Source organism: Siphateles boraxobius, unplaced genomic scaffold (assembly GCF_051911475.1).
Source record: "Siphateles boraxobius isolate OS27281-9 unplaced genomic scaffold, OSU_SipBor_1 25, whole genome shotgun sequence".
Classification (NCBI taxonomy): Eukaryota; Metazoa; Chordata; class Actinopteri; order Cypriniformes; family Leuciscidae; genus Siphateles; species Siphateles boraxobius.
The window spans coordinates 37,752,501-37,771,867 of NW_027508866.1; the positions used below are offsets into that span (position 1 = coordinate 37,752,501).

General features: G+C 39.0%; 1 protein-coding gene across 1 annotated transcript in view; it reads right to left on the reverse strand.

The window, feature by feature from the left end:
• arvcfa (ARVCF delta catenin family member a) overlaps nt 1–19,367 on the reverse strand; it is a 131,208-nt gene that overhangs the window by 79,131 nt on the left and 32,710 nt on the right. Inside the window, exons 6-9 of the mRNA XM_077243832.1 lie at nt 15,367–15,458; nt 14,433–14,556; nt 13,223–13,331; nt 13,023–13,129 (exon numbers count right to left, since the gene is read on the reverse strand). Coding sequence (XP_077099947.1) covers nt 13,023–13,129; nt 13,223–13,331; nt 14,433–14,556; nt 15,367–15,458 — 432 coding nt within the window. The remainder of the gene's footprint in view (nt 1–13,022; nt 13,130–13,222; nt 13,332–14,432; nt 14,557–15,366; nt 15,459–19,367) is intronic.

The window sequence follows — 19,367 nt, forward strand, 5'->3', positions numbered from 1 at the left end:
GGTGGTTTGGGCAGTTGACTTACTGATGGGTAGTAAGCCTTAAACAGGCCTCCTCGAAGGTGAGTCCCAACTTTGTGGGACATACTTTATAGCGCTACTGTAAGCCCAATCGTAAAATATGCTCGTGTAGTATGGTTCCCAACAGTGTATGTTATAGCAGAATGTGACTTGCTTTCAGCTAGTAGGCCCGACCAGGCTTCCCTGATAGGCAAGTCCCCAGCCAGCTGGCCTTAGCAGCCCACCTTGTACTATCACCCGGACTCAGGGCTCATAGCTACCAGTGGTTTTCAGGTAGTAGGCCACTCAGGCCTCCCTGAAGGTGAATTCCCACTTAAGATGGTTATCGGGTAGTAGGCCTCACCCGGCCGCCCTAAAGGCAAATTCCCACTTACGTTGGCTATCAGGTAGTAGGCCTCTCTGGGCCTCCCTGAATGTGAGCTCCCAAATATTGTGGCTGTCAGGTAGTAGGCCTCTCTGGGCCTCCCTGAATGTGAACTTCCAAATATTTTGGCTGTCAGGTAGCAGGCCTCACCAGGCCTCCCTGAAGGTGAGTTCCCACATGCTGTGATTATCAGGTAGTAGGCTCCACCAGGCCTCCTTGAATGAGAACGGTCAGGTAGTAGGCCTCACCAGGCCTCCCTGCAGGTGAGTTCTCACCGATTGTGGTTATCAGGTAGTAGGCCTCACCAGGCCTCCCTGAAGGTGAGTTCCCCACATGCTGTGGTTATCAGGGTTTAGGCCCTACCAGGTCTCCCTGAATGGGAACGTTCAGGTAGTAAGCCTCACCAGGCCTCCTTGAAGTTGAGTTCCCACAGATTGTGGTTATCAGGTAGTAGGCCTCACCAGGCCTCCCTGAAGGTGAGTTCCCCACATACTCTGGTTATCAGGTTGTAGGCCTCACCAGGCCTCCCTGTGAATGGTTTCCTAGTGGTGCTGGGTTTAGGAAGCTAGTGGCCTCTTGCTGTCAGTTTCAGCTAGCCTTAGTAGGCAGCTGCTGAAGGCGAGCTTGCGCCCTGGCTCGCTAAAGTGTTCATTCTCTGCAACTGGTTCCCTCCCAGAACCTTTTTCCTGCCTACAGCCTGGTTTGCCTACCAGGCGGACCTTGTGCTCCCCTCACCGAGGGTCACTATGAGCACGCGGCCTCCTGAGTCTGGTCAGACAGTCGTAGGCCTCTCGTGAGGCCTTCAGTTAGATCAGCCCTTAGGCCTTCACAGGCCTCCTCACTGTTTTGTAACACAGACACTGGGTAGATCCGTGGATCGAGTAGAGAAACTCCCCTCGCTAGCAGGGGTTGGAAAGCACTATGCTGAGTCATACTCTCCGGGATATCCTGTCTCTGAGATCCGGGCCGAGTGGTTCACTGCCAGCTTCGCAGTCCCTCGGGTTGGATGCCTCGGGGCTTGCCTACCGAACAGTCCCTTCAGACGATAAGGTGATTTGTCATGTTTGCAAGGTGCCCTTTTATACTTCCAGGTCGCACGATAATCATTCACGCTAATGATTCACGGGCTGTCGCCGGTCAATGTGATTGCCGTGATTTGATAGTGGTTTCAGACACCTGTCACGCCTGAGGCGTTCCCCAAAGCGTCATTGACGCAGTGTCTCGTTCCCTGTTCTCAGGGAACATAGGTTACAGTCGTAACCTGAGACGTGTTGTTAGTCTGATTATATGGCCATTTAAGTTTAAAACTAGGCTTAATCTCTGTTTGGGAAACCTTTTCTTCATGCCATAATTATGACCTAAAAGTAGAATTTAATTATTAATAATGATTTAGTATTTTATCTCATAAGTCAAAATTATGACTGTCAATTTTAACTTTTTAGTATCATAATTATAACTTAATAGCCCTGTTTCACAGGTGGAAGGATTGTGAGCAACTCATGACAGCATTTTCATCTGGTCTGAACTCTGATTTGCGAGACACATAAAACATAATGTGTTGAGGTTCTTCCTGTACTGACACAGAATAATCACTATCAGTCAATAATACTCCGGTTCTGCTGTTTATCAGTCCAGCTCGACTGAACCACATCAAACACACTTTCCGGCTCACACAGCACTGTTAATATTTGATCAAAGCCCAGAGAAGTGTTTCCATCACACCGTGTGCTCGCGGGAAAAGACCTGGGGTCATGTGATCATCAGACACGGACGAGTCGCGCGCTCCTCGGACTCACTGCGCATGTGCGAGAATATGAACATTATATATCATCAATATTATTAGCTGTATGCTCATTTGTAAGATTCAAACTGATCTGGGTAACTGGGGAGATGCAGAGAGGATTTGTGATCAAACTCAAAGTGCATTACAACTATTGTGAGTCTGGAGGTCACTGTCAGTGAAAAGGTTAAATAAGGGTCAGAGGAAGATAATGATGTAGAAACTAAATTATGTAGTTTATAACTGGAACTACACTTGCGACTTTATCTCACATTCATGTTTATATCACGCAATTCTGACTTTATATCAACTCTGACTTTATATCTCAGAATTGCATGATATAAAGTCGCAATTGTGTGTTATAAATTCAGAATTGCAAGATATAAACTCACAATTCTAACTTTTTTTCTCGCAATTCTGACTTTATATCACGCAATTCTGACTTTATATCTCCCAAGTCAGAATTGTGAGATAAAAGGTCGCAATTACCTTTTTTATTTTTTATTCTGTGGCAGAAACAGGCTTCCATACTGACTGATCAATAAAGCAAAGAAAAGCTTTTCCAGCCATCAGACCTGTTATATTTACATTTTGATGGTAAAGTTAGTTAAACTACACTTAAGCCACCCTTAATATTTGAAGTGAAGAACCACATTTAACAAGTTATTATCTCGATTATCTCCGAGAATCATACTCTGTTCGGCCAACGCGGCGCTATCAGTAAGAGGCAAGACCCTTGATGGCGTATTCTGGCTAGAACTTCCGGGAGTAGAGAAACTGGCGGAAACGCTTACAGGCGCATTTTGGGCCACGCTCCCCAGCCCATCAGGGAGGCGTCTATCGTTAACAATCTGCAACGACAAGGCGCTCCAAGAGTGGGACCCAAGGTGAGGAACCGGGGTCTGAGCCACAGAGATAGTGTACGAAGCCCGCAGCACGTCACTTTTATTTGCCTTTGAGGATTGGCCCTGGGATGAAATCCCCTGGCTTTTAGCCACAACTGAAACGGTCTCATGTGCAACAGCCCCAGAGGAATCACCGTGGATGCTAAAGCCATTAAACCTAAAAATTTTTGGTTCTGACGAACAGTGCGATCTTGGCCTAGCCTGACTTTGCTCATGGTATGCCGAATGGTCTTGATTCGAGCGGGAGACAGTTGTGCCCGCATCGTCCTGCAGCTTGATAAGCTTTTCCCACGAGTGCCGAAGTTGTTCTACATGGCTTCGTGGGGAGGATAGGTCTCTTTAACAAAGATGCCGAATCAGGCGAGAGATAGCTCGCGAGCGTATCTTCAACCTGCGGCATCTCCGCATACCCCCGCGACTTCGCACCTACGATAGTCGAAAAAGTCAACGTCGAAGGCACAAAGACGCGAGAAGCATATGGTTTACTTCATGACTTTGTTAGCTCGTCATGGAGGTCCTCGAAGAAGGGGAGAGACTGGGGTTGTGGTCCCTCCCCCCTGCCACCGGACAGAAACCTATCCTCTAGCTTAGATTGTTTGGGGGTCTCTTGTTCGGGTGGCCAGTCAAGCTGTAACCTGGCCACCGCGCGAGTAACCACCTCGAGCAATTCCTCAACAGATTTTTCTTCACGATAGGAACGCTCAGAGGCAGGCTGCTCATAGTCCGCAGACCCAAGAGATATATCATTGCCCCCGCGTGATCCGAAGAAGCACCGGGCGCGCTTCGAGATCACGCGAGGGGACGTGTGGATCTGGTGACTGAGCAAGCGAAAGGGACGAACCCGTCTCTTAGGCCTCGTTCACACTGCAGGGGCTTAATGCTCAATTCCGATTTTTTGAAAAAATCCGATTTTTTTGCAAGGCCGTTCACATTTCCAATTAAATGCGACCTTTTGTGATCTCCTGTGTGAACGAGAACGTGAATGTAAAATGACCCAGAAGTGACCCGCATGCGCAGAAAAGTACTCAACGGTCAACGACGTCCAAATATTAATTAAATCAGAAACCTCGCTTCCCTTCTATTGACTGGTCTCAGCCATAGACATCATATATATCTATATGATGTCTATGGTCTCAGCATCGTCCGCCAGTTGTTGTTTATCTTCTCATTCCCGCCTACTTCAACGCAGAATTATGACGTTTGTCGCATATCAATGACGTGCGGGTGGGATACATGTGACCTGGCCGTTCAGATTGAAGTCGCATTTCAAAAGATCGGATACATATCAGATTTGGACCACATACCCAAGTGGCCTGGGTCGCATTTGAAAAGATCGGATCTGTGTCATTCAGACTGTCATGAAAAAATCAGATACAGGTTGCATAGGGGCAAAAAAAATCGGAATTGGGTCGTTTCAGCCTGCAGTGTGAACGTAGCCTTACTCATCAGCCAGATCCAAGCAGGAGCCCCATGATGGTAATGTGGGTGCGGTCTGGAAGTAGCTAAGACGAGGACGCAGCATTTTAACTGTGAACAGCTCACAATGCTCGCACTCGCCCTGCTCAAACGCAAGAGCTGCTTGCTCCTCCCCCAAACGAGGGACACAACGCTTACTCTGTTGACTCATTTTTTAAAACTCTTTTAAAAACGTTCAGAGAAAAATTAGAATTTCTGCACACTGCCTGATGAAAACTAACTCCTCACAAAGATCTGTAGTCAGATATAAAGGTAAGAGATAAAGAGAGTTTGATGCACACATGCACAGAATGACCTCTGAAGAGAAAAGACCTGACGATGCACCTGTGGATCATCTATTTATAGCCCCATGTCGCAGGTGCGCGCCGATGACGTCACCGACTGAGGCTATATTACCTCCGGGTCATTTCTATTGACGTGTTACAAACAAAATATTCACAGCTGGTCACGATTTAAGACGTTCCTAATGCGCTAAGCATTGCTTTGAAAGGGAACAATAGAGAAGACTAGCTCAACTTCAGTTTCATGAGGACTTTAAGAGGATAAAATACAACATTCATTGAAAGAATATCAAAGCAAAATTATGAAGTCAACAAATCAAACTTTATTAGCCAAGAAATAAATTATAAAACACAATATTGATACAGAAAAAAGAAATAACAAAAAACAAATATATTTTAATTATACAATTAACAAATAACTGTTTTAAATAATTTTAAAGCACCATACTTGAATTGTTAAAATTTAAAAAAGAAGCTAAATAATAATTGCTCATAGAATAGAATTTTATTATGCAATATATTCCTGTAAATACATTTTAAAAATACATACACTGCTGGTCAAAAGTTGGTAATAATTACATGTTTTTGTAATCTGAAAGAGTTTCTTCTGTTCACCAAGGCTGCATTTATTTGATAAAAATACAATAAAAACAGTTATTCCAGTGTAAATCAGCTGTTTTCTATGTGAAAATATAGTAAAGTGTAATTTATTCCTGTGATCAAGGCTGAATTTTCAGCATCATTACTCCAGTCTTCAGTGTCACTTGATCCTTCAGAAATCAGTATAATATGATGATTTTGATGATTAAGAAACATTTCTGATTATTATCAATGTTGAAAAGTGGAAACTGTGATTGGCGTAAATAAGAATAACTTTTATTCACCAAGGACACATTAAATTGATCATTAGTGACAGTAAATACATTTATAATGTTACAAAATATTCTATTTCAAATAAATGCTGTTCTTTAGAACTTTCTATTCATCAAAGAATCCTGAAAAATAAAAGTTTCCACACAAATATGAACTGTTTTCAACATTGATAATAATCAGAAATGTTTCTTGTGCAGCAAATCAGCATATATTACAAGAATAATTGATGGCGTATCAGCATCTCCCAACACCTTCTGAGCAAGGAAGTGAAATTTTCCAGGTCTGCATAATCCTTATTAAAATTCCCTGATATTTTGATGATTTCCGTGAAGGACTCATAGTTCAGGTTCGGGTCTTTCTTCTCCTCTGATGAACGCCAGTGCTTTCTGATGGCCGTAGGAGGAGCTGGGAAGAGCCGATGGGAAATGTAGGGAATGTCGGTCCAGAGAGTGATAGAAGGAGGGAGAGAGGGATCGGTTAAAGTGCAGCGGGGAGCTGGCGGTCCGAGGCGTGCGGTTGAGCGAAGACGAGGAGGAGGAAGACAGATGCGACCGGCTCCCGTATCCGTACAGATTGAAATAACGGTCGGTTTTGTTCCGTTAAGAGATTTAAATATTGGTCGGTTTTGAGCCGTTAAGATATTTAAATATTGGTTGGTTTTGTTCTGTTAAGAGATTTAAATATAGGTTGGTTTTGTTCCATTAAGAGATTTAAATATCAGTCGGTTCAGTTCCGTTAAGATATTTAAATATCGGCTGGTTTTGTTCCGTTAAGAGATTTAAATATCGGTCGATTTTGTTCCGTTAAGAGATTTAAATATCGGTCAGTTTTGATCCGTTAAGATAATGAAATATCGGTTGGTTTTGTTCCGTTAAGAGATTTAAATATCGGGCGGTTTTGTTCCGTTAAGAGATTTAAATATCGTTTGGTTTTGTTCCGTTAAGAGATTTAAATATCGGGCGGTTTTGTTCCGTTAAGAGATTTAAATATCGGTCAGTTTTGATCCGTTAAGATAATTAAATATCGGTTGGTTTTGTTCCGTTAAGAGAATTAAATATCGGTCGGTTTTGTTCCGTTAAGAGATTTAAATATCGGTCGGTTTTGATCCGTTAAGAGATTTAAATATCGGACGGTTTTGTTCCGTTAAGAGATTTAAATATCGGCTGGTTTTGTTCCATTAAGAGATTTAAATATCGTTCGGTTTTGTTCCGTTAAGAGATTTAAATATCGGTCGGTTTTGATCCGTTAAGATAATTAAATATCGGTTGGTTTTGTTCCGTTAAGAGATTTAAATATCGGGCGGTTTTGTTCCGTTAAGAGATTTAAATATCGGCTGTTTTTGTTCCGTTAAGAGATTTAAACGTCGGTTGGTTTTGTTCCGTTAAGAGATTTACATATCGGTCGATTTTGTTCCGTTAAGAGATTTAAATATCGGTTGGTTTTGTTCCGTTAAGAGAATTAAATATTGGTCGGTTTTGTTCCGTTAAGAGATTTAAATATCGGTCGGTTTTGATCCGTTAAGAGATTTAAATATCGGGCGGTTTTGTTCCGTTAAGAGATTTAAATATCGGCTGGTTTTGTTCCATTAAGAGATTTAAATATCGTTCGGTTTTGTTCCGTTAAGAGATTTAAATATCGGTCGGTTTTGATCCGTTAAGATAATTAAATATCGGTTGGTTTTGTTCCGTTAATTGATTTAAATATCGGTCGGTTTTGTTCCGTTAAGAGATTTAAATGTTGCACTGTTTTGTTCCGTTAAGAGATTTAAATATCTGTCGTTTTTGTTCCGTTAAGAGATTTAAATATCGGTCGGTTTTGATCCGTTAAGATAATTAAATATCGGTTGGTTTTGTTCCATTAAGAGATTTAAATATCGGTCGGTTTTGTTCCGTTAAGAGATTTAAATGTTGCACTGTTTTGTTCCGTTAAGAGATTTAAATATCTGTAGTTTTTGTTCCGTTAAGAGATTTAAACGTCGGTTGGTTTTGTTCCGTTAAGAGATTTACATATCGGTCGGTTTTGTTCCGTTAAGAGATTTAAATATCGGTCGGTTTTGTTCCAGTAAGAGATTTAAATATTGGTTGGTTTTGTTACGTTAAGAGATTTAAATATTGCACCGTTTTGCTCCATTAAGATATTTAAATATTGGTTGGTTTTGTTCCATTAAGAGATTTAAATATCGGTTGGTTTTGTTCTGTTAAGAGATTTAAATAGCGGTCGGTTTTGTTCCGTTAAGAGATTTAAATGTTTGACTGTTTTGTTCCGTTAAGAGATTTAAATATCGGTCGTTTTTGTTCCGTTAAGAGATTTAAATATCGATCGTTTTTGTTCCGTTAAGAGTGATTCCGTTGATCAAAAGTGACAGTAAAGAAAGATATTTATAATGTTATAAAAGATTCTATTTCAAATAAATGCTGTTCTTTAGAACTTTCAATTCATCAAAGAATCCTGAAAAATGAAATGTATCAGTTTCCACAAAAATATGAAACTGTTTTCAACATTGATAATAATCAGAAATGTTTCTTGTGCAGCAAATCAGCATATATTAGAAGAATAATTGATGGCGTATCAGCATCTCCCAACACCTTTTGAGCAAGAAAGTGAGATTTTCCAGGTCTGCATAATCCTTATTAAAATTCCCTGATATTTTGATGATTTCCGTGAAGGACTCATAGTTCAGGTTCGGGTCTTTCTTCTCCTCTGATGAACGCCAGTGCTTTCTGATGGCTGTAGGAGGAGCTGGGAAGAGCCGATGGGAACTGTTGGGAATGTCGGTCCAGAGAGTGATAGAAGGAGGGAGAGAGGGATCGGTTAAAGTGAAGCGGGGAGCTGGCGGTCCGAGGCGTGCGGTTGAGCGAAGACGAGGAGGAGGAAGACAGATGCGACCGGCTCCCGTATCCGTATGCCGCGCTGCTAAGGAGGAACTCGCGCGAGCCGTATGCCGGAGGAGTCGGTCCACGAGATGACGGGCCTCGTAAATCATGCGGAAGGCTTCGTCTGCTGGGAATGTCGTAGATCCCGGAGTTCGAAGCGAGAGGTTTGTCCTTCTCGTCAGGTTCCCGGCGCTCCTGAATGGAGCTCATTAGCGGTTTAGTGAGGCTGTCGTAGCAGACAGGCGACGGCTCGCGGTGAGGCGAATGCCGGCTAATATTCATGAACACCGGGCTGCAGTTGCATCCGGGACCTCGCGAGACACTCGAATCCATGGGAAGGAATGGCGTCTGGGATCCGAGGCGCTCGACGGGACGCAGAAGACTGTCGTAAGACAGACTCCCGGATCGGCTAATGAGGACGCTAGCGCTCGGATAAGGACCTGGAGGTTCGGCTACGCGACAGTGGGAGTGTTTCAGACTCAGCGAGCGGGAATTCAGACTCTGAGAGTTTCCGGGATTCTCCGACTGAAGGAGACTGGGATCGGACACGTGCTCCTGCGGGACCAGCGGGGAAATCCTCGTCCCGATCTACAGGGACAGACAAAAAAACATCATCTAAATTTGTATTTTTATTCTGGCGTCTGATCATACATGAGTGTTGTGTTAATGGTGTAACAGGTTTTTATTAATGCCTCATTGTATTCGGGTTTTATCTGTGACAATGTTGTAATGATATAGAATTTGAATGTGATTTTATGATTATTTTGCTTTGTCCCATGTACAGCACAGTGGTCAACTGTTGTTGTATTAATATGTGCTTTATAAATAAATTGTACATTGAACATCTAGAAGAACATGCAGCCACAGCTTTGTAGTAAAAATGTGTTCAGATATTTATTCTAGACAAGGTATCATAGAAGGCAAATCTATTGGTAACACTTTACAATAAGTTAATGGACATTAGTTAGCATGAACTAATAATGAACTGCACTTAAACAGCATTTATTCATCGTTGTTAATGTTAATTTCAACATTTACTACTACTTAATTAAAATCTTGTTAACATTAGTTAATGCACTGTGAACTAACATGAACAAACAATGAACAGATTTATTTTTATTAACTAATATTAATAAATACTGTAACTAAAGTATTGCTCAATGTTAGTTCATGTTAGTTAATACATTAACTAATGTTAACTAATGAACCTTATTGTAAAGTGTTACCAATTTATCAAATAATTAAGAGAACATCTAGAAGAACATGCAGCCACAACTTTATAGTTAAAACTGTGTTCAGATATTTATTCTGGAAAACATCACAAGGTATCTTAGAAGTCAAATTTATTTACAGAAAGTTGTACTGTTATGTCTATAATGCAAGTTTTAGGGCTTGGGGATAGTTTCGTTGCTTTATGAGATTTAAATATCGGTCGGTTTTGTTCCGTTAAGAGATTTAAATATCGGCTGGTTTTGTTTCGTTAAGAGATTTAAATATCGGTCGGTTTTATTCCGTTAAGAGATTTAAATATCGGCTGGTTTTGTTTCGTTAAGAGATTTAAATATCGGCCGGTTTTGTTTCGTTAAGAGATTTAAATATCGGCCGGTTTTGTTCCGTTAAGAGATTTAAATATCGGCCGGTTTTGTTCCGTTAAGAGATTTAAATATCGGCCGGTTTTGTTCCGTTAAGAGATTTAAATATCGGCCGGTTTTGTTTCGTTAAGAGATTTAAATATCGGTCGGTTTTGTTCCGTTAAGAGATTTAAATATCGGCTGGTTTTGTTTCGTTAAGATATTTAAATATCGGTCGGTTTTGTTCCGTTAAGAGATTTAAATATCGGCTGGTTTTGTTTAATTAAGAGATTTAAATATCGGTCGGTTTTGTTCCGTTAAGAGATTTAAATATCGGCTGGTTTTGTTTCGTTAAGAGATTTAAATATCGCCTGGTTTTGTTTCGTTAAGAGATTTAAATATCGGCCGGTTTTGTTCCGTTAAGAGATTTAAATATCGGCCTGGTTTGTTCCGTTAAGAGATTTAAATATCGGCCGGTTTTGTTCCGTTAAGAGATTTAATTATCGGCCGGTTTTGTTCCGTTAAGATATTTAAATATCGGCTGGTTTTGTTCCGTTAAGAGATTTAAATATCGGCCGGTTTTGTTCCGTTAAGATATTTAAATATCGGCTGGTTTTGTTCCGTTAAGAGATTTAAATATCAGCTGGTTTTGTTTCGTTAAGAGATTTAAATATCGGCTGGTTTTGTTCCGTTAAGAGATTTAAATATCGGCCGGTTTTGTTCCGTTAAGAGATTTAAATATCGGCTGGTTTTGTTCCGTTAAGAGATTTAAATATCGGCCGGTTTTGTTCCATTAAGATATTTAAATATCGGTCGGTTTTGTTTAGTTTAGAGATGTAAATATCGTCCGGTTTTGTTCCGTTAAGAGATTTAAATGTCAGTCGTTTTTGTTCTATAAATAATTTTTTATGTCGACCGGTTTTGACATATAAAGAGATTTAAATTAAAAAAAGAGCTTCTCGTCCTCCCTGCCAATCCGACTCTACAGCATGACTTCACTATCCAGCTAGATTCATCATCAATCGCCCCTTCAAGGTTGCTCAGAAATCTTGGAGTAATAATTAATGACCAGCTGACCTTCACAGCCCACATTACAAAGACAGCTCGATCATGCAGGTTTGCACTGCACAACATCAGGTAGATCAGGCCTTTCCTAACTGAGCATGCAACACAACTTCTCGTCCAGGCCCTGGTTATTTCTAGGCTTGATTACTGCAATGCTCTTCTAGCTGGACTTCCATCATGTGCAACTAAACCTCTACAAATGATCCAGATCGAGCACAGACTCCGCTCCGTCCTACTTTCACTTGCTCCTACGAGTCTACATCCCCACCAGAAGCCTACGATCGGTCAATGAGCGACGGCTCGTGGTACCATCTCAGAGAGCCACAAAATGCCTCAACTTTTCGCGTTGTTTTTGCCTCTTCACGATGACTCGCTTGCTTTAGTCCTCATTGGTAAGTCGCTTTGGACTAGGGTTGGGTATCGGTTGGGTTTTATCTGATACCAGTACCTACTTGGTATTTTTTAAACGGTTTCGGTGCTTAAACGGTTCTTGAACCGGTACTTAAGAAAACAAAACTGCACACACTTTGTCAAAAAATAAAAACCTTTTATTTACAGGGCCAAACTGGACACAATATTAACTTAAATCTTTAAACAATATAAATATAAGTAACATATGGTAATAATAAATAAACCAATATAAAATAAAAATTCATTTATATAATATAAAATAAAACAATATGTTATCAAACAATGTAATAATACTGGAGATTAATAGAGATTACTACCCGGGTAATCTAATCTCGACATGTCTCCAGGTTCCCATGTTTTGTCTGCTTGAACCAGTCATGCAAGTTATCTGGTCGTTGTACTAGTTACGGCAGCGCTTAGTTTGGCGAGTTTGGTATTTCGTTCCCACTGCGTCTTAGCTACGCAGCGTTGAGTTAACCTATGAAAGAGAACGTCTCTGGTTACAGGTGTAACCTATGTTCTCTGAATGGGGAACGAGAAACTCCTTGCGCTGCCGACAAGCTTCCTTTTTCGGCAGAGAAATCTGAGGAGCAGATGATGCGCGCGCTAATATAATATGACGACGTAAGAGCGTCGAGGCGGCGCCTGTGCCATCAGCCAATGAATTGGTGTGATTCTATATGGGCTTCAGACAATCGGCACAGAGAGGGCGTTCTGACGCGTAATTTTACACTTGAAATCCAGCCAATCCTTTGAGCATTTTGCCTTCGGCATCTTCATTAATCCCCTCGCCATCAGTTCAACAAGCGGCACTGACGTCACGCAAGTTGACGCCAGAACACCAGGGGGCGGTAAAAAAAAAGTCAGGCACCGAAATTTTCATTCTTATTCGGTCTCGTAACTACCGTTTAGGTCAGAACCGGTTCCCTATTGGCACCGCGTTTCGGTACCCAACCCTACTTCAGACAAAGGCGTCTGCTAAATGACTAAATGTAAATGTAGGTTTTGTTCTAAGTGAGAGTAAAGTGATCGGTTGTCACAGATGAAAAGTCAGCAAAAGTCTGATGCTCGGACACACTCTGAAAGTAATTAAGGGATTTAGATAATGGTCGTTGTGATATAAGCGAGAGTGTACAATACTCAAAAAGCATCAATAAACATACAAGTAAAAACTAGCCAGTTGTCAAAGAGTCTGATGTGAGTATAACATTTTCCAAATGAAACTAGCAGCCATCTAAGCGAAGAGATTGAGAAATATAGGCAACGGCTTTCATTTTAATTAGTAGCGTCTCTGATTTCATGCAGAATTGCTATATTGATATAGCATTCCTTACTGTGGTTGAAACTCACTTCTATCGTGGTAAAGATTTTGATTGCACAGCACTAAGACTTTAAACAGTCTCACCTGATCTCTGGGAACTTGGTAGAGCACTCTGGTGGGCGACTCTGAAGTCTGAAGTGGATTCATTTTGTGTCCTGAAGGCATTACGGCTCTGGACTGGAGCAAACTCTCTGTTATAAAGCACAACGAGAGGACATGAACTCGTTTAGTGTTTCAGACCTTCCAGAAACATGATTCTGCTCAGCTCTCACACGTCCACACACCTTCCAAAGCTGCAAGATGGTTCTTGAGCAGGACTGGGTCTGGTTTAGGGGGCAGTGGAGGTGGACTGGACAAACCTTTACTGTCTGGATCATCTACTTCTTCCAGAGACTTAAACAAACACAAAATATTATACAGATACTATACCAGCAGTGACGAAAAAAATCACACTCTCACTGTCTACATGTCAATCATTTGTTAACAAACAAGTATTCATTACTTCAATGAGCTCATTGTTTCTGCCTTTAATTATTACATTGTTTAAATTAATACATTTTTAGCTAACTATTTACATTTCTGAAATACATAACTTAGACAGTTTCCTCTGATAACAGATCACTGTAAATTGTAAAGTGAACTTGTACATTTTCTGTAAAGCTGCTTTGAAACCTTACAAACCAGGGTTGTTAAAATTAAACTAATACAATAAGAAACATGTTTGTAACTTTCAAACGTTCAGATAAGGCTATCTGAAAATAAAAATAAAAACAAATTCAAAATATTAATAGAAACTATACAGATATATTTAAAAAACAATAGCTAATAAAAATAAAAAACACAATACTATTACTAAAACTTTGAATGAAAACAGAAAATATAAAAATCAATTCAAAATATTAATAAATCAAAAATTTTGTAAAAACTATATTATCACAATTATAGTAAAATAACACTGTTGCATAAGTCATAATCAGAATGGTGAAATGGCAACAGTGGCAAGGAACCAATTCAAATATAGTCAAGCTTTGTATCTAAGCTGTCAATATATCTTTAAATAATTGTTTTTTTACAATAAATAATTATTTATTCAGAGCAGTATTTATTTATCAGTAAAACCTGATGTGTTATAAAGTCAAATCTCATTCAACTAAATACATAACAACATTTATATGCTAAAATGGTAAATTTCTAAATAGACGATCTAAACTGACAGTATCTTTATCTATAAAACTCTCTAAAACTAAGTGAGTTTATGAGCCACAGCTGAACGCAGGTTAACTCTGATGATCGTATTCATTTATTCACAGCTTTCATGTTAAGTTTAGTTTAGTTGCTTTATTGTCCACAAGTGGAAATTTGTCTTTGGCTTCACTATACTTTGGATAAAAGCGTCTGCTAAATGATTAAATGTAAATGTGCATATACATTCTATGCATACTGTACATATCCACACCATGTACCATAAATGCAGTATTTATGAAAGACGTGTACCTTCACAGGAAGAGTTTGGCTGGAGACGCAGTTCTCGGAGCTCTTCGCCAGTTTCTGAGACTCGGGCTGATGGAACGGAGGATGAATGCGGACCGGCAATCTGTCGCTGAGTTTCCCAGTGTACCTACGATTAGAAGAGCAGAAACAATCATAACAACGATAAAACTTCAATACAGTTATAATTTAATACAATAATATTAAAAAAAGCATGTGTGCACAAAAAATATTCTGTCCTAAACATGCATGCTGTTATCGGTATTGTTCCTTCATTAATGAATAACTACACTCGAACAAATGAGTAACACACTATTAACAGTAACTACTATTAACGAACAAGAAACTCTGATTAACAAATTAGTAAGTAATAGTGAACTAGTACAATCGTCACAGAAGACTACTAAGAGCTAATTTATAGAGATTCATAATTAATATTAATAATGCATAATGTACTGTATAATATAAGGAAATGGTAATCCAATAGTAATAAATGAAGTGTTACTGCATCCTCCTAAAAGAACTACTAATTATTTGGATCAATATATAAAGTGAAGATCATGGAAACACTAGTAATAACTAAAGTGTTACCAAATCCATCGGAAGGAATTACTATCCAAAATCTTACAAAAACCTCAACAGCTTACAATGACTTCAGTCAATATTAGGTAGTTATCATGTTTTGCACTTTAGAATATTATTGATCCAAATAATTAGTAGTTCCTTTAAAAAGATGGAGTCATTACTAATGGGTTACCATTACCTTTTATTATAAATGATTAATTATTAATATTAAGTATGAACCTGTATATAGTAGTCTTCACTGAGGTATGAAAAAAATAGTAGTTATTGATTAGCTAATAGTGAACTGCCACATTCAACTGAGCGCTATTACTTACTAATTAATTAATCCGAGTTTCTTGTTAGTTAACCCGCTCACCTCGGCATGATGGGACTGAAGAGCACAAACTGCAGGTTGAGACAGCAGCCGCGCGTGAACGGATTCACTCCTCTTTGAAACTTTCCTGTAACCTGTGAAGTAGTTTTAGTGAAAGTAAGTTCAGCGTTTAGTCTACAGTAATCTACAGTAGTTTTAGTGAGAGTAAGGTCAGCGTTTAGTCTACAGTAATCTACAGTAGTTTTAGTTAAAGTAAGTTCAGCGTTTAGTCTACAGTAATCTACAGTAGTTTTAGTGAGAGTAAGGTCAGCGTTTAGTCTACAGTAATCTACAGTAGTTTTAGTTAAAGTAAGTTCAGCGTTTAGTCTACAGTAATCTACAGTAGTTTTAGTGAGAGTAAATTCAGTGTTTAGTCTACAGTAATCTACAGTAGTTTTAGTGAGAGTAAGTTCAGCGTTTAGTCTACAGTAATCTACAGTAGTTTTAGTGAGAGTAAGTTCAGCGTTTAGTCTACAGTAATCTACAGTAGTTTTAGTGAGAGTAAGTTCAGCGTTTAGTCTACAGTAATCTACAGTAGTTTTAGTGAGAGTACGGTCAGCGTTTAGTCTACAGTAATCTACAGTAGTTTTAGTGAGAGTAAATTCAGCGTTTAGTCTACAGTAATCTACAGTAGTTTTAGTGAGAGTAAGGTCAGCGTTTAGTCTACAGTAATCTACAGTAGTTTTAGTGAGAGTAAGTTCACCGTTTAGTCAACAGTAATCTACAGTAGTTTTAGTGAGAGTAAGGTCAGCGTTTAGTCTACAGTAATCTACAGTAGTTTTAGTGAGAGTAAGTTCAGCGTTTAGTCTACAGTAATCTACAGTAGTTTTAGTGAGAGTAAGGTCAGCGTTTAGTCTACAGTAATCTACAGTAGTTTTAGTGAGAGTAAGGTCAGCTTTTAGTCTACAGTAATCTACAGTAGTTTTAGTGAGAGTAAATTCAGCGTTTAGTCTACAGTAATCTACAGTAGTTTTAGTGAGAGTAAATTCAGCGTTTAGTCTACAGTAATCTACAGTAGTTTTAGTGAGAGTAAATTCAGCGTTTAGTCTACAGTAATCTACAGTAGTTTTAGTGAGAGTAAATTCAGCATTTAGTCTACAGTAATCTACAGTAGTTTTAGTGAGAGTAAGTTCAGCGTTTAGTCTACAGTAATCTACAGTAGTTTTAGTGAGAGTAAGTTCAGCTTTAGTCTACAGTAATCTACAGTTGTTTTAGTGAGAGTAAGGTCAGCGTTTAGTCTACAGTAATCTACAGTAGTTTTAGTGAGAGTAAGGTCAGCGTTTAGTCTACAGTAATCTACAGTAGTTTTAGTGAGAGTAAGGTCAGCGTTTAGTCTACAGTAATCTACAGTAGTTTTAGTGAGAGTAAGGTCATCGTTTAGTCTACAGTAATCTACAGTAGTTTTAGTGAGAGTAAGGTCAGCGTTTAGTCTACAGTAATCTACAGTAGTTTTAGTGAGAGTAAGGTCAGCGTTTAGTCTACAGTAATCTACAGTAGTTTTAGTGAGAGTAAGGTCAGCGTTTAGTCTACAGTAATCTACAGTAGTTTTAGTGAGAGTAAATTCAGCGTTTAGTCTACAGTAATCTACAGTAGTTTCAGTGAGAGTAAGGTCAGCGTTTAGTCTACAGTAATCTACAGTAGTTTTAGTGAGAGTAAGGTCAGCGTTTAGTCTACAGTAATCTACAGTAGTTTTAGTGAGAGTAAGGTCAGCGTTTAGTCCACAGTAATCTACAGTAGTTTTAGTGAGAGTAAGTTCAGCGGTTAGTCCACAGTAATCTACAGTAGTTTTAGTGAGAGTAAGTTCAGCGGTTAGTCTTCAGTAATCTACAGTAGTTTTAGTGAGAGTAAGGTCAGCTTTTAGTCTACCGTAATCTACAGTAGTTTTAGTGCGAGTAAATTCAGCGTTTAGTCTACAGTAATCTACAGTAGTTTTAGTGAGAGTAAGGTCAGCGTTTAGTCTACAGTAATCTACAGTAGTTTTAGTGAGAGTAAGGTCAGCGTTTAGTCTACAGTAATCTACAGTAGCTTTAGTGAGAGTAAGGTCAGCGTTTAGTCTACAGTAATCTACAGTAGTTTTAGTGAGAGTAAGTTCAGCGTTTAGTCTACAGTAATCTACAGTAGTTTTAGTGAGAGTAAGTTCAGCGTTTAGTCTACAGTAATCTACAGTAGTTTTAGTGAGAGTAAATTCAGCGTTTAGTCTACAGTAATCTACAGTAGTTTTAGTGAGAGTAAGGTCAACGTTTAGTCTACAGTAATCTACAGTAGTTTTAGTGAGAGTAACGTCAGCGTTTAGTCTACAGTAATGTACAGTAGTTTTAGTGAGAGTAAATTCAGTGTTTAGTCTACAGTAATCTACAGTAGTTTTAGTGAGAGTAAATTCAGCGTTTAGTCTACAGTAATCTACAGTAGTTTTAGTGAGAGTAAGTTCAGCGTGTAGTCTACAGTAATCTACAATAGTTTTAGTGAGAGTAAATTCAGCGTTTAGTCTACAGTAATCTACAGTAGTTCTAGTGAGAGTAAGGTCAGCGTTTAGTCTACAGTAATCTACAATAGTTTTAGTGAGAGTAAGGTCAGCGTTTAGTCTACAGTAATCTACAGTAGTTTTAGTGAGAGTAAGGTCAGCGTTTAGTCTACAGTAATCTAGAGTAGTTTTAGTTAGATTAAGTTCAGCGTTTAGTCTACAGTAATCTACAGTAGTTTTAGTGAGAGTAAGGTCAGCGTTTAGTCTACAGTAATCTACAGTAGTTTTAGTGAGAGTAAGGTCAGCGTTTAATCTACAGTAATCTACAGTAGTTTTAGTGAGAGTAAGGTCAGCGTTTAGTCTACAGTAATCTACAGTAGTTTTAGTGAGAGTAAGTTCAGCGTTTAGTCTAGAGTAATCTACAGTAGTTTTAGTGAGAGTAAGGTCAGCGTTTAGTCTACAGTAATCTACAGTAGTTTTAGTGAGAGTAAGGTCAGCGTTTAGTCTACAGTAATCTACAGTAGTTTTAGTGAGAGTAAGTTCAGCGTTTAGTCTACAGTAATCTACAGTAGTTTTAGTGAGAGTAAGGTCAGCGTTTAGTCTACAGTAATCTACAGTAGTTTTAGTGAGAGTAAATTCAGCGTTTAGTCTACAGTAATCTACAGTAGTTTTAGTGAGAGTAAGGTCAGCGTTTAGTCTACAGTAATCTACAGTAGTTTTAGTGAGAGTAAGGTCAGCGTTTAGTCTACAGTAATCTACAGTAGTTTTAGTGAGAGTAAGGTCAGCGTTTAGTCTGAAGTAATCTACAGTAGTTTTATTGAGAGTAATTTCAGCGTTTAGTCTACAGTAATCTACAGTACTTTTAGTGAGAGTAAGGTCAGCGTTTAGTCTACAGTAATCTACAGTAGTTTTAGTGAGAGTAAGGTCAGCGTTTAGTCTGAAGTAATCTACAGTAGTTTTATTGAGAGTAATTTCAGCGTTTAGTCTACAGTAATCTACAGTAGTTTTAGTGAGAGTAAATTCAGCGTTTAGTCTACAGTAATCTACAGTAGTTTTAGTGAGAGTAAGGTCAGCGTTTAGTCTACAGTAATCTACAGTAGTTTTAGTGAGAGTAAGGTCAGCGTTTAGTCTGAAGTAATCTACAGTAGTTTTATTGAGAGTAATTTCAGCGTTTAGTCTACAGTAATCTACAGTAGTTTTAGTGAGAGTAAATTCAGCGTTTAGTCTACAGTAATCTACAGTAGTTTTAGTGAGAGTAAGGTCAGCGTTTAGTCTACAGTAATCTACAGTAGTTTTAGTGAGAGTAAGTTCAGCGTTTAGTCTACAGTAATCTACAGTAGTTTTAGTGAGAGTAAGGTCAGCGTTTAGTCTACAGTAATCTACAGTAGTTTTAGTGAGAGTAAATACAGCGTTTAGTCTACAGTAATCTACAGTAGTTTTAGTTAGATTAAGTTCAGCGTTTAGTCTACAGTAATCTACAGTAGTTTTAGTGAGAGTAAGGTCAGCGTTTAGTCTACAGTAATCTACAGTAGTTTTAGTGAGA